The sequence below is a fragment of the Drosophila miranda genome, chromosome 2 (assembly GCF_003369915.1).
Source record: "Drosophila miranda strain MSH22 chromosome 2, D.miranda_PacBio2.1, whole genome shotgun sequence".
In the NCBI taxonomy this organism is placed as follows: Eukaryota; Metazoa; Arthropoda; class Insecta; order Diptera; family Drosophilidae; genus Drosophila; species Drosophila miranda.
Window position 1 is genome coordinate 1,572,921 of NC_046675.1, and position 14,796 is coordinate 1,587,716.

The 14,796-nt window shown below is 49.7% G+C and overlaps 2 protein-coding genes across 2 annotated transcripts; one reads left to right on the forward strand and one right to left on the reverse strand.

Moving 5' to 3' along the window:
* The first annotated feature begins 917 nt into the window (after positions 1–917).
* LOC108154619 (probable 2-oxoglutarate dehydrogenase E1 component DHKTD1 homolog, mitochondrial) lies at positions 918–7,896 on the forward strand. Its single transcript, XM_017284939.2, has 12 exons — positions 918–1,141; positions 3,867–4,002; positions 4,139–4,319; positions 4,401–4,623; positions 5,078–5,239; positions 5,355–5,428; positions 5,508–6,269; positions 6,333–6,750; positions 6,812–7,135; positions 7,204–7,392; positions 7,459–7,544; positions 7,645–7,896. Exons 1-12 carry the CDS (start codon positions 1,003–1,005, stop codon positions 7,747–7,749), a joined length of 2,799 nt encoding a protein of 932 aa, XP_017140428.1. The 5' UTR covers positions 918–1,002; the 3' UTR covers positions 7,750–7,896.
* A 596-nt stretch (positions 7,897–8,492) lies between these two features.
* On the reverse strand, positions 8,493–14,624 carry LOC108154617 (chaoptin). The gene is made up of 15 exons (XM_017284938.2): positions 14,285–14,624; positions 13,738–13,974; positions 12,955–13,668; positions 12,720–12,895; positions 12,353–12,487; positions 12,040–12,268; positions 11,366–11,975; positions 11,170–11,300; positions 10,851–11,107; positions 10,650–10,791; positions 10,239–10,597; positions 9,743–10,166; positions 9,438–9,679; positions 9,192–9,378; positions 8,493–9,129 (listed from the first exon to the last, which is right to left on the reverse strand). Exons 1-15 carry the CDS (start codon positions 14,285–14,287, stop codon positions 9,028–9,030), a joined length of 3,948 nt encoding a protein of 1,315 aa, XP_017140427.1. The 5' UTR covers positions 14,288–14,624; the 3' UTR covers positions 8,493–9,027.
* Positions 14,625–14,796: the final 172 nt, after the last annotated feature.

Consider the following 14,796-nt stretch of genomic DNA (forward strand, 5'->3'; position numbering starts at 1 on the left):
TTTATGAATGGTGGTCTACGGTCTACGGTCTATGTAGATTGATTTCATTAGGCCATGAAAATGTCAGGGTCTTCATTGTGGAAGATCCATAAACGTGAGGAATGTGTGTGGGAGGGCTTTGTGGTAGATAATGAGCTCGAGGGTAAATGTGAAAGTTTTCATTCTAGAGTTCTTTATCGAACTGAAGAACTCAAGACAAAATCATCAAAAACTCTTGGAATTTAAATTTAAAATTCAGGGAAATGGAAATAGTTTTAAAAATGCCTATGTACATTACCAGTAGCAATACGAGACGTATTAATATACAAAATGTATTCAAATGTATTCCTTTTTGTATAGACACTACAATTGCTATATAATTACTAAGAACTAGCCCAAAGAGTAGCATTGATACTGAATTAAAAAAAAACCAACAAAATTTTAACTACTTTTATTTCTCGACACATTTTTCATAGTTAGTAAACCCCCTTTTTAGCTCCCACAAAACTATCAATTAATGACCAGCGAACATAGTGCATTATCTGCTTTGCTGTGGTGCTCCGATAAGAAATACTTTCGACATACATGCCGTTAGTCGTGTTTTAGGCCTCATTACCGTGGCGTTCAGAATCGTGGCATATAAGCTATGTATATTCCATTTTACAGGTGGTGGAGACACCTGGCGACAACAGCTGTTAGCATCAGCATGTTAACTAACATAACCTGTACGAGATAACAGCGATCGAACAGAAAGCTACGGGAAAGCTTTTGCACTCTGGCACACTATCACTTGCATTCTTGCTCTCTCGCTCTCTATCTCTTCTCAAAAACACATTGCTCTCCACTCTCACGCACTATCACTCTTACTCTCTCTTAGTTTGCTTATCAGCACACTGGAATACTACTCTGTGGGGGTCCGGGCTCCACAACAAATCCCATCCAATTTCAGTTCTTAGTCGAACGGCAACCGGCGGCGGCTTTTCAATCCCGTTTTCATCAAGTGATACGCTCCCCGTTTAATCAATGAAAATGCTACGTTGCTTTTCGCACGCGGAGACCAGATTCGCGGCCCTGCTCATCGCGCAGACACGCCCACAGCGGTGCTATCACAGCGAGAAGGGCGTCTGGGGTTATAAGCCGATTCCCAAGCGCGACTATCAAGGTAATCTCCAGTGCCGGTCCACAAGTGTTGCCAAGACTTCAATTATAAAAGTTCCATCCATCCGTGTAAATAACCATCGCATCGATAAGGTTAACCAGAACCTCTTTCAACAAAATCAAACAAACAAAAGAGCAGTTGGAATTTACACAAAAACTAAAGAGAAAACTCTTTGCTTGACCGCTCCCCCTGTCCAGAAACCAGTGAGAGCACAACAGCTGACCCAAAATAAACCTCAAAACAATAAGAAAAACAGCAGGGAGAGAGCAGAAAAACAATAAGAAAGAATAGATAGGGGAAAAGGAAAGATCAAAGACAAATTGCTGTGGGTAAACGCAAAAACCAGAACCAAAAGTCAAACAAAAACTCTATCTCAAACTCAATCTTTTCTGGTGGCTGCAAGTGCACATCGAACATGTTGGACCACACTCTGTAATATATGTACAAAGCTTGTGCTCTGTTAACAAAAAAAAAAACGACATCTTACTGCTGCTTTTTCCTGCTAATCTTTCTCTATCGCGTGTTCCCACTTTAACAAATTTCCGCCTGCAAAAGCAAAAACTTTAAGGAGAAATCAAACACAATACAGCTTCAGCTGCAGCTGACCATCGAACATGCTCGACGCAACCTGCTGGAGTAATCTCTGTAATTTATTGTCGGTGCCTCCGTTTATACGACTCCTGCGGGCTGGCTAGTGGAATATTTCTTCGGTGGTTTTTTGTGTGTTTTTACTAGTGGAATATTTGTACCCGGTAATCTTTAGAACGCCAGGGGTATATTGTATTACTTTGGAACAGCTTTCAACCAAATAATGTGTGTTCCTTCTAATGAAAGCCACTACGGTTTCAAGTCCCCGAATAGGTGGCCCTTATATCAGACTCGCAGCTTAAACAGTACTCCACACGTACAGAACTATTTCCTCTAATTTTCTGCATAAATTCGAATGAAATATTCATCTTAATGGACTCTTAGCAGCCCCTTATTAAAAGGTATTCATATGGACTCAATTTGAACTCGATTTCTGGTACTTTATGCTTTTCCTGTGTTACCTAGCACTCCTAATCTTTGGGGTATGGGGCTTATCACATGTTTTCACTGATGTGAAATCTGATAAACTTGAGAATATATAGGCAGCGCTGGCTATTATTCGTCTATTTAGAGCTGCTAAAGATTATAAAGGCCCCCTAGGGTCTCCCTATCAAACTGCACTAATTAAGAGAAGACAAGAGAGGAAACTGCTCCACCCAGCAGATAGAGCCCCAACCTCTATCCTCGCACCGGGGTGTCTCTACGGCCGGACAACGAACAAAAGAAGTGCCCGAAAAATTGGAACTCTTTTGTGACTCGTCCTGCATCCGTTGCGAACACAATTGAGGGCTTATCGAGACCCCGGCCAGCAGTGCTCCTCCTGGATTCAGCTTCTGCGTTAGCCTCCTCATTTGACTGGCGACTGAAACAAAGAGACACGACTTTCCATTGCCCGAGACTCTGCTCTGGCAGCTCCTGCTGCCTCTGGTCTGTTTCTGCCGCCGTGTCCGGTTTAATTCACTTGACAGCCACCCCCCCAGCCCAGCCCAGCCCCAGTCCCAGCCCCTCCGTCAGGACTCCGGGATGGATCTCACTGTTCGTCATTTGTCCTTGTTCGCTTGCATATCCGTCAGCAAGGCCATTATCCTTTGGCTCTTGAGGCGCCACTCCAATAATATTTGCACGCCCAAGTTGAAATGTTGTCGCCGCAAATATTCATTCATCATTCGTCGTGCTCCTGTCCGGTTCTCGCCCACATTAAATTGATTTATCACCGAAATGTTGTGTGCAAATTGCATAAATTTCTGTAGGAAATTCAAACGCCAGCTGACGACGACCCCACGAAGGTGGGGATGAGCCCAAGGGGTCCTGCAACCTATGACTGCCTCTGCGGAGGGGTCCTGTAAACCCACGACTCGTGGCTAAAAAGAGGGTCCTGTAATCGAGTGATATGCGTCATCGCATAAATCCTTTAAGCAGGATAACACTTTGGCACGTAAACACCTAAACAGCCAACGAGTTGTCAATGGCCCAAACAGAGAATAAAATGGCAAAAAAACCAAAAAACAGAAGAGAACCAATAAAAACAACCATTGCCATTTCTCATCCGTAACGGGTATTGGTTCTTCCAGGAAAAAAAACGAATTTGATATGCCCTAAATATAGAACAGGACAGAACACTCTTCAAAAGAAGCGCCACAGCAGGAAAATGAGGGGATCGAAAGATCTCACTTCTGTGGAAGAAAGCATTCTGTTGAAAAGAGCCTGCTAAACACTTTGAAGGACTTGATTGAGTCAGAGATTCTATTCTGCCGTTACCTTACCATCATTCTCTGTGCTGCAACGACTTGATTGAGCTTCCGACGTTTCCCTAGATAGGGAAATGTTCTCCCACTTCCACTTCCCCACCCCATTCCACATTGTTACTCCTTACATTCAGATCCATATCGAAGCCATATTTACCGAGCAAACACCATTCGAAAGTACACAGACCCAATCGTCCAACAGTCCATCAAAATGAAGCTAAGCGTGAAAAGCAAAAGAATAAATATCATAAAAGTAAAAGGCCAATAAATTCAAAAGGCCGCTTACAGTTGGCGGTACAGTTGGGGGAGGTACGAGCGGGAGCTGCACGTGAATCCTTTTTTAAATAATTTATAACGTGGGGGGAAATTTATATTGTTTACGCATGTGTTCGCAGTGGCCGAGGAGGTGCGGGCGGCGCGGAACGCACAGGCCAACGTCTACCGTCTGGTGGAAGCCTTCCGCCAGCACGGACACAAATTGGCAACCGTAAATCCCATCAGCATCAAAGCGCCAGTGGCCACTGGCCAGAGGTGGGTGTACTGTACGCCTCCTTCTGCCAAATGTCATAATTTATTTTTTGTTCCCTCTGGTTTCTCCTTCTTTGTATTGTCACACGATGTCCTGGTTCTGGCCGTGTGTTTGTCTCTGCTTTTATGGCCCTGGCAGTGGGACAGAGGAGCTCCAGGAATTAAGTCCCGCATTTTATGGACTGCAGACACAGGAGACGGTGCGCACCGCTGGCCTCTTAAGTAGTCCGCAGATGGCCCAGGACGTGGCCCAACTGGAACAGCTGCTCAAGGACATTTACTGCGGCAGTGCAGTCAGCGCCGAGTTCTCCTATGTCGAGGTAAGTGCCCTTCAGCCAGCCCCCAATCCCAACACCTCTTTCCTTATGGAGACTACGCTGACCGAATACTGATCCCCACAGAACCTGGAGGAGCGCGAGTGGCTGGCCAGGAACTTCGAGTCGCTGGAACAGCAGCACCAGCTGCCCGACACCGAGCGTCGCGAAATCGCCGAGCTCTTAATTAAGTCGCAGGCCTGGGATAATTTCATGGCCCTCAAGTTTCCCACCGTCAAGCGCTACGGCGGCGAAGGAGCCGAGTCCATGCTGGCCTTCTTCTGGCAGCTCCTGCGCGACAGTGTCCAAGGTGAGTCCAAGACTGTAAAGTGTGGAGTGGAACTGGGAGCTGAGAGCTGGGAGAGTGTTTGTTCTGCTACTGAAACCCGATTAGCGAGACGGAATATCGCACACCCTACTCAATGTTCTGGAACTTTTGTGGCCTGACAGCCCAGGGAGGTGAGAGAGAGATATCCCGAAAATCTGTTCGGAGATGTGCACCCCACGACACATGAAAAGGGAAGCCGAATGGGAGTCTAACTTTTGAAAGTATTGCTGCGGCTTGCCGCTATTTATGTGCCGCGAAGTGTAGCGAAACTTTCGTGCCGTGTCACGCCCTCACACCTGATATAACCCCAGCCCCCTTTCGGCCTTTCTTGGCTGCTCACATATCAGCGCACGCTTACTTAACCCTAATCTGCTTTGCCCCGAAACTTTTCCTTCTTCCACATGCAACCGCCGACACCCAACCCCATCGGCAACAGCGAATATCGAGCACGTGGTGCTGGCGATGCCCCACAGAGGACGAACACCGCTGCAGGCGGCGCTCCTCAACATGCGGCCGGCGAAAGTTTTCCGCAAGCTCAGCGGCGCATCGGAGTTCGGCGAGGACATCGAGGCCATGTCGGACGTCATAAGTCATTTCCGTAAGTGTAACTTTTCCGCCATACGGCACATACGGCACACACGGCACACCCGGACCCCCCGTCGTATGCGTAATTTAATCAAATTCAAAACACCGAATCCCTTTGCCCCTTGCAGATGTTTCCGAGCAGCTGGAGGTGCTGGGCAGGCCGCTGAACTTCAGCATGGTGCGCAATCCCTCACATCTGGAGGTAAGCCGACAGCTCTCAGACAGCAACACGCCGCAAAGTTTGTAATTTCATCTTTGAATCCTTCAAATCGTGAATCCAGGCTGCCAATCCCGTGGCGATGGGCAAGGCCCGCTCCAAACAGCAGACACGAGGGGACGGCGCCTTCGGCCCTGACAGTCAGCCCTTTGGCCAACACGTGCTCAACGTAATCCTGCACGGCGATGCGGCCTTTGCCGGCCAGGGCATCAACCAGGAGTGCCTCAACATGGCCTATGTGCCGCACTTTGAGGTGGGCGGCAGCCTTCACTTGATTGTCAACAACCAGGTGGGCTTCACAACGCCCGGAGACCGCGGTCGGTCCACGGCCTACACCTCCGACCTGGCCAAGTCCATTCAGGCTCCCGTTTTCCATGTCAATGGGGACGATCCCGAGGCTTTGGCGCGCATCAGCAAGCTGGCTTTCCGCTACCAGCGAGAGTTCCGCAAGGACATCTTCATCGATCTCAACTGCTTCCGTCGTTGGGGCCACAACGAGCTGGACGACCCCACCTTCACCAATCCGCTGGTCTATCAGATTGTCCATCAGCGACAGTCGGTGCCAGATCTGTATGCACAGCGGCTGGCCAAAGAGGAGGTTCTATCGGAGTCTCAGGCCAAGGAGATGAGGGACAACTACATGAAATATCTGGGCGACGAGCTGGCCCTGGCTCCCAGCTATCAGCCGCCGCCCTCGTACTTCGAGAAGCAATGGGCGGGCCTCCAGTTGGCTCCGACCAAGGAGCTCACGTACTGGGACACGGGTGTGGATTACGGACTACTGCATTTTATAGGACAACAGAGCGTGAGCTATCCCGCAGATTTTGTGAGTTTAACTGAAGGATTGGGTCCATCCATGATCTATAGGGCTTACCCTTTCCTCTTCCAGAACATCCATCCACATCTACAGAAGACCTTTGTGAATGCTCGTCTGAAAAAGCTGGAGGCAGGATCGAAAATCGATTGGGCCACTGCTGAGGCCTTGGCTCTGGGCAGCCTCATGTACCAGGGCCACAATATCCGCATCAGTGGCGAGGATGTGGGGCGCGGCACCTTCTCCCACCGCCATGCGATGCTGGTGGACCAAAAGACCAACGAGATGTTCATTCCTTTGAACAGCATGGAGGGCGGCAACGGCGGCAAACTGGAGCTGGCACACAGCATTCTGTCGGAGGAGGCGGTGCTGGGCTTCGAGTACGGCATGGCCATCGACAATCCCCAGAACCTGATCATCTGGGAGGCCCAATTCGGCGACTTTGCGAATGGAGCCCAAATCATCATCGATGCCTTCATTGTTTCGGGAGAAAGTGAGTTTTAATCACGATTTCGTACTCATTTTGATCTCTCTCTCTCTCTGTATGCTCGTAGCCAAATGGATGGAGTCGAACGCTTTGGTGATGCTTCTGCCGCATGGCTACGATGGCGCTGCCTCAGAGCACAGTTCGTGCCGCATTGAGCGTTTCCTGCAGCTGTGCGATTCCAAGGAGACGTCCGCAGATGGCGATAGCGTCAATGTGCACATTGTCAGCCCCACCACACCCGCCCAGTACTATCATGTCCTGCGGCGCCAGCTGGCCAGGAACTTCCGCAAGCCATTGGTGGTGGTGGGACCAAAGACGTTGCTCCGTCTGCCGGCAGCCACCTCCACGCACGAGGACTTCCAGCCGGGCACGCTCTTCCACAATGTTCTCGGTGCGTAAAGGTCATCCTTACAGCCCTGCTGTTTCCTTTATTATCAGTTGTTCTGCTTCGCCTTCTAGGTGATACTAAAGTGCAGGCGGATCAGGTGCGAAAGGTCGTCCTGTGCAGTGGGAAACACTACTATGCCCTGGCGGAGGAGCGGGAGAAGCGTCAGGCCTACGACACGGCCATCCTGCGCCTGGAGTCACTCTGCCCATTCCCCTTGCAGGAGCTGCAGGCACAGCTCGCCCAGTACGGTCACGTGCAATGTGAGTTTCATTTCGTAAACTTTTTCCGTACTCCTTCCCCCCACTATATGCCTCTCCGGTCCACAGCCTTCGTTTGGAGCCAGGAGGAGCACCGTAATATGGGCGCCTGGACGTTTGTGCGGCCACGTTTTGAAAATTTAATTGGCCAACAGGTAAAAAGTCTTCTTCCGCCCCCACACACAAACAGCCGCAAAAAGAGCTCTCACACAATCGCACTCTCCACCTTCCACTTTCCACTTTCCATCCGTACAGCTCCACTACTGCGGTCGCTGCGAGGCCCCCACCCCGGCCACCGGCATCGGCAAAGTGCATAAACGGGAAGTTGATGAGATTGTTGCTGCCCCATTTGAACTTTAGTTGAAGCCGGATGCCGATGCCTGCCCCACACAGCCGCACAGCCACACAGCAACCACCCTGAAGCTCCTACGACTACTCGTACTCTGCCACAGCCTGTCCGTATATCACAAAGTACTTTTAGCTCAATAAAACTGCCAAAAAAATATATATAAAAACACGAAGGGAAGTCGGTATAGCGTTAGGTCACAGAATTATAGATACCCTTTAAGATAAAGAAGGATACATACAAACTGTAGGATATAGGCTGGAATGCCAGTTTAAAGAACAATATTTTGTAGTCATTAGAACGTAACAATTCCGACTTATATACTGCTTAAAGACTACTTAATAGAAACAAAGTAGAAACATGGCTATATCTACTCTCCGTCGGATACTCTCTCTTATCCAGTCTATACTTTCGATACCGCTGCCTGGTGTGCTTGGCAAACTTCTAGACAAAACCGTAGTAACCCCACTTTAGAGTATGGTAATACAAGTGGAGAAATGTAGAAAGTAGAGCGAGAAACGCTCACCGCCTTTCACAATAATTTATCGTATAGAAAAAGCTTCGTGGGAGGAGGGAGGAAAAAAACTTTAAGCCATAAAGTTTTAATTGTTTGTTGGCTGGTCCAGCCCTGGTGCCTGCCCAACGATTGTGTACATAATTTGCTGTAGCAGAAAAGTACTCGCCCTGGCCCTCGCCCTGGCCCCATAATAATCCTAATGTCCTGCAAGTGTAAAGTTCCGAAAAAAAAAGAACGACATAAAGCCAGAAAGAGCAGGACGAACTTAACCTACCGTAAATATTTATTATATGTTTATGAAACATTTTACAGACTTTCATTTTGGAATCGTTCAAGCAGCGAAGTGAACCAACTTATAAAAGAAGTGTACAGCAGAGACATGCAATGGATGGACTATATTGGTTCAATTAGATGGACTACAAATATAAAGTATACATACATGGAAGCGAGAGGCGAGACGCTAGGGAGATAGATAGATCTGTGAGGTGCATTGCGGTGAACTATGGCATTGTAGTGGTATCAAGTGCTTGGTGGAGCGGTGGAGGTGGGTACTACATATAAGGCGTTGCCAAGGACCCTAAAGCGGATAGAAGGTCGAGAGAAGGTTGAGAGAAACACTAACAAAGGATTCAAAAGAGGCAAAAGTCTCATCATCACACTTAAACCCTAGACGGCAGGCAGGTTACCAACGAAGAATCTATATGACCGGCCTGCCGTAGACTTGCTCTAGAATGTTATAAAAGTCGGTGGACGTCTTATATGCAAAGTGCAGAAGTCACATCCAGAAGACCATGGCCACGCACACGACCACCACCACGAAGGCGGCCTCCCGGCAATTGGCATTATCCCAGCCGCATTCCAGGTCGAATTTTAGGGCCTTTCGTAGTAGAGTTAGTCGGTTAGTAGCACATCCAGATGATTTAATGATCAAATGCTTACCTCCATGAGCTGCTGACCGCCCTTGTTCTCGCAGCGCGTCTCGCGCAGATCATCGTCGTGGTCATCGCAATTGTGGCGTCCGTACACCTGGCAGGGCGAGTTCATGAACGTACGGAAGACGGTGTCGGTCCAGGTCTGCGATGAGCAAATGTACTGGCGACGCTTGCGCTGCCAGAACTCTACCCATCTTCAAAACAGAGAGCGATTATAGTGACAGTATGACGCAAGTTCTCGTGAGAGTCCTACCCCAAATCGCAATCACAGTTGAGATCCGTGTGGGACATCTTTAAGTCAGTCAGGAAGACACTGTTGGGCAGATAGGGCACTTGACCAGTGTTTGGATTGGGGATCTTCTTGAGGTTGCGATTTTTGTAGCGAATGTCCAGCGAGATATTGCGCACCCGACCCATATGCTTGAAGAAGTTCGGAGGCAGTGCTTGCAGCGAGGTGTTGAAGAGTTGCATATAGAGGTAGGGAGACCGCATGCCCTGAAAGAATCGAATCATTTAGCATAGCGATAGCTATAGTACGGACTACAATGACAGGCCTACCTTCAAGATGTGTTCATTCAAACTGGCAAACTGGGGACCACTGAACGTGAGGTTCGTCAGCTTCGACGGCAGATGTCCCTCCATCTCGCGCTGCAGATCGGTCGGATTGCCCAGCTGCAGAGTCTGCATCTCCTGGGTGGGACCCGAACCCTTCTTCACGATGCGTGTGAACGGCTGTGGGGCCTCGATCCACAGCTCCCGAATGTTGTAGTGATGGCGCAGCAAATGGGGAATGTTGAAGTGCTCCAGATGGGAGTAAGCCGTCAGCTTGAGGGATCGCAGATGGGGCAAGGAGTCCAGACAGCCGTATTCAAAGTAATGCAGCCGGAAGTTGGATATATCCAGCATCTCGAGGTCTTCGTTGACGCCATCGAAGCTGTTGTTGTTCAGAGAGGTGATCGGATTGCCAGAGAGCATGAGGCGTCTGTGTGAGAAAAGAAACAACGATTAGAGGTCAGAGGTCTAATAGAGGGATCCGATGAATGGCTAAACAGACCTTAGATGAGGCAGTGATTGTGTCATCAGTGGTACATTAGTCAGATCATTGTTGGAGAGGTCCAGCATACGCAGGTTGCTCATATTGTGGGCCAGCTCCTGCGGAATCGAGGGCAGCTCGTTGTAGCCCAGTCGGAACTCACGCAGATACTTTAGCCGGATCTCTGGAACTGTACTCAAGGACACGTTTTCCATGCCCAGCTTGATCAGTGAGTTTTCCAGCCCCATGAAGGATTTGTCCATTACTTTGAGATCCCTATTGTGAGAGAGATCGAGCACGGCCAGCCTGGGCATCGTGGCAAAGACGGCATCGTCGATGCGTAGCAAATAGTTGTATGAGATGTCCAGGTAGCGAAGAGACTGCAAGGAACCATGTTAGATGGCTGAGAATATGGTTGAGGGTGTGCCTTACTCTAAACTTATTGGACAGATCCATGCTGTGGATGGTGGAGATGAAATTGTTGGACAAGTGCAGCTCGCAGAGCGTCAGAGCCGCCAAGCTAGACAGCGACGAAGAGGGGATCTTCAAGAGCATGTTGTGCGAGACATCCAGCCTGTAAAGTAAATCAAATGTAACCTCCAGATGGTAAAACGTTCCTCACGCAACTCTTACTTTTCCATTCCTCCATTATAGAAGAGGTTGTCGGGCAGTCCCCTCAGATGATTGTGCGAGAAGTCAACGATGCGCAGGGCCTGCACCGGCTTGAAGATATCCTGTGGGATGTCGCTCAGGTAGTTGTGGCCAAAATATACCAGCTGCAGGTTCTTGGTGTTCTTGAAGGCATCAAAGTCGAGCTCGTGGATCCAGTTGTAGCTCAGATCCAACCACTGGAGGTTGGGCATGTTGCCAAAGACATCACGAGTGGTGTTCTAAAAAGAAAAAGTGATCTTAAAGAGATTGTTGGGAAGTTTGTTGGAGATGGTGTACCCACCATCAGGGAGTTGTAGCCCAAATGGAGGTGTGTCATCGAGATCTCGGCGGGACGGAAGTAGCCCGGATGAATGATGGATATATTGTTGTGGGACAGATCCAAGATCTTGATGTTCGAGTGGTACATGCCACCTGCAAGGCAAAGCAAAACCTTTGAGAAAGAGTTACGCTGAAGGATGTTAGGGCTTCGCTCCCACCATGTTCATTCCTTCCGCTCCACGAAGAGTTGTACATCAGCTGCTTGATCTGATTGTGGCTGACGTTCACATTCAAATTGGACAGCGTGCCGACCTGGTCGAAGTAGTCAAAGTTGAAGTTCGGCAACTGATTGAAGGCCATGTCCAGGATCTCCAGTTTGGGCAGATTCTGGAAGGACTCGTCCGCGAGACTGTTCAGCTTATTTCCCCTCAGACTCAAGTACTCCAATTCATCCAGATTCATAAAGGCCCGACGTTCGACCTTGTCGATCTTGTTGTCATCCAGCTGCAGCTTACGCAGAGCCTCCAGATCGAAGAAGGTGTGCTGCGAGATTGAGTTGAGTAGATTAAAACGCAGCGAGATCTCCTCCAGCTTGGTGTGAATGTCGCCCTGGAAGGTGCCCTTCAGGACCTGTTCGATGCGGTTGTCGTGCAGCTCTAGCATTCGCAGGTTTTTCAAGAAGTGGAAGCTCGTATCGCTCATGGTGCTGATGTGATTGTTGCTAAAGTCCAGCTCTTGGAGGGAAGTGAGGTGACGCAGGGGCTCAGCGGGCAGGGAACTGCCCGAGTAGCCATGCGACATCTTCAGAGAAATCAGAGAGTGACCAATCTGTAAGATAACCAAGGAACCAAGTTAAGTAAATGTTTCTGAGAGAGATTCTCCAAGGACCAACCTCATGGAAAGCATCATTCTCAATGCTCGATATTCCGTTCTCACTAAAGTCCAACCGCTTCAGACCCCGCACATGCTTGAAGGCGTGCGATTGTATGGCCGAGAGACTGGCCCTGGTGATCTGCAGATCCTCCAGCTCCACTCCGAAATCCTTGAAGTCCTCGGGCGCCACGGAAGAGGTTCCCAGCCGGGAGATGGAGAGCGAGCGCATGTTCCGCATTCTGGTCATACTTTTTGAAAATAAATACAAAACGTTGTTCTGGGGTAAGGAGGGGTGTGTGTGTGGGAGCAGGTCCGTGCGGGGGTGTACTTACTTGCGCAGGGTCTGGAGATTCGTGGGATCATTGCGGTCTCCGCTGAGGTCCAGCTTGAGCAGCGTGTAGTGCACGGCGTTGAAGGTTTCGGTGGGTTTCTGTATCTTGATCTTGTTGTCCCGCATGCTGATGACCCTGTTACGGACCAAGAAAGAGAAAACAGAGGGTTGAGTGGTTGGATGGGTTATTACGCCGGCTTTTCCCTCTTCCTCACATTCTTCTTCGGTGTGCAAATCGGAATCGGAAACGGGTCACACACTTAGCACACATTGAGGAAGCCCTAGAGGCCGCTGACAATCGGATTAGGTAGGGTCTGTGGGTGGGCTGGTGTCTGGGTGGCTGGTTTCTGTTGGGGTGCCTGACTCACCTCAAGACATCGAAATTGTTAAAGAGTTTGTGATGCAGCTTGGTCAGATTGTTGCCGGAGAGATCCAGGATCTGCAGGCTGTTCACCAGGCTGTCAAAGGCCTGCGGCGAGATGTTCGTGAGGCCGCAGTACCGCATGTAGATCTCCCTTATCCTGGCCGGCTTGAAGGCATCCTCCTGCCAGACAAATGCAAAGATTAACAGATAGAAAGGACAGAGGTCATCCGGGGACCCACCTTTAGAGTGTGTATGGGATTGCCATCGAAGAACGTCCGATTGACCGTATCAAAGTATTTGAAGGAGTTCGGCGGCAGTACCTCTATATGATTGTACTCCAGGTGGAGATTATCCAGATTCAACTTAGTGCTGGCCTTGATGTCGTACGTCTCATTGCCACTCAGCGACCAGATCACGTTGTGGGAGATGTCCAGGGTGCGCAGGCTCTTGAGCGGACCGAGGGCATCGTAGGGGATCTCCGAGAGAATGTTGTCGGTGAGCAGGAGGCGCGTCAGGCGCGGCATTCCGTCCACGAACACATTCGGATCGATCTCGAAGAGATTGTTGCCACTCAGGTCGAGGGTCTCCAGTATGAGCAGCCCGGTGAAGCTGTGCGTCTGCAACATGGAGATGCAGTTCTCCCGCAGGATCAGCGTCTGCAGGGAGTCCTCCAGACCGCGGAACGAGTCGTGGTGGATGTGCGTTATGTGATTGTAGCCCAGGTCCAGGTGCCGCAGCTTCTGCAGGTGGCGCAGCGACTTCGAGGGGATCTCCACCAAATCGTTCTGCGGCAGTATGAGCTCCCACAGCGAACGCTCCAGCCCCGTGAAGGCATCGTCGGGTATCTCTGTCAGATGATTCCCCGAAACCTTCAGCCGATACATACCCGTCGACTGCAGGAAGTACGGCTCGATCTCGCGCAATCCTGTGTTCTCCATGTGAAGCATGAAAACCTATACCCCAAAGGAATCGTCATCACTGCAAGATTGGGGGATCATCAGAGCAGCCTCTTGTACACTCACCTTTGACTGGTTCACCATGCGTGGCAGTGCGGGGAAGGGCACATTCTTGCAGTGGACTATGCCCAGATCTGTGGAGGACTTGGAGCAGGTGCACATCACGTTGTAGGTGCAGGGTGGGTAGCGCCGCTCCTGCATCTCACGATCAAGCATCGAGGCGCGGGCCAGCGACATCCAGATCATGATGATGAGCGTTATGGTTAGGAAGGCATAGCCAAACTTAAAGAAGAACTCAAGACCCTAGGACGAGGAAATGAGAAAGAATATGGATAGAAGTAAAGAATAAATGAAGGATGTGAGGAACCTTCTCTATCGTTGGCTTCGTTAACCACACAAAACCCAGAACTCCCCTTCATTATCGCTTAGAGAAAAGGCTCAGGGGTGACTAGACCAGCAGGACTTAAATCTAAGGCTTCTGAGAGGGTTGAGAGGCTTCTCCTTAGCGTAGCCTATCGAATGTCCCTTTATCAAATTATAAGCCCCATTTAGCGGATTGGAGTTCCCCGATTTGATTAGTTTTGAACAGGATCTCCTGTTGTGGCATACACACCATTTTGTTAATTGGATTAGGCACTCGCGATAATTGGCATTTAGAACAAACTTAATTCAATTTGGCTGCCACTCAAATCACACATGCGGCTGCCACTCTCCACTCTGCTGCACTGATGCTCTGCTCTCGGTTCGATTCCCACTGATTAATCCCTGCGCAGGACACTCGCGTTGCTGTTATCACTGCCCTCTGGCCAGAGTAGTCCTTGAGCGCTCGTACCGATTTCAGTTCGACTTTCTGTTAGAAGAAAAAACACGTCCGAACCGATGCGCGTTTCACGCACGTCTGCAACATGGAACATCCATCGGCTGTGGGAGGTTGGTTGGCCAAGTGGCGCGCCTCGCTAATTGGATTGTAACATATCGGGGAATGCTCAGCGGCGCCGAGGCGCCTTCGTTGCATTTGGCCATTGGGCACAGCACACACGCACACGCTTTCGCTTAATTTGCTGCATTACTTTAGTGGTTGGATGGATGGTCGGTTGTTTAGAATATGGCCAGCAAAATGGATAC

Coding starts and splice junctions, on each gene's coding strand:
- LOC108154619 (XM_017284939.2), top strand. CDS start 1,003: ATGAAAATGCTACGTTGCTTTTCGCACGCGGAGACCAGATTCGCGGCC. Junction 6,751..6,811: donor CTTCATTGTTTCGGGAGAAA/GTGAGTTTTAAT, acceptor GTATGCTCGTAG/CCAAATGGATGGAGTCGAAC. Junction 7,545..7,644: donor AAAATTTAATTGGCCAACAG/GTAAAAAGTCTT, acceptor CCATCCGTACAG/CTCCACTACTGCGGTCGCTG.
- LOC108154617 (XM_017284938.2), bottom strand. Junction 12,269..12,352: donor AATCTCCAGACCCTGCGCAA/GTAAGTACACCC, acceptor ATTTTCAAAAAG/TATGACCAGAATGCGGAACA. Junction 10,792..10,850: donor TATAATGGAGGAATGGAAAA/GTAAGAGTTGCG, acceptor TTTACTTTACAG/GCTGGATGTCTCGCACAACA.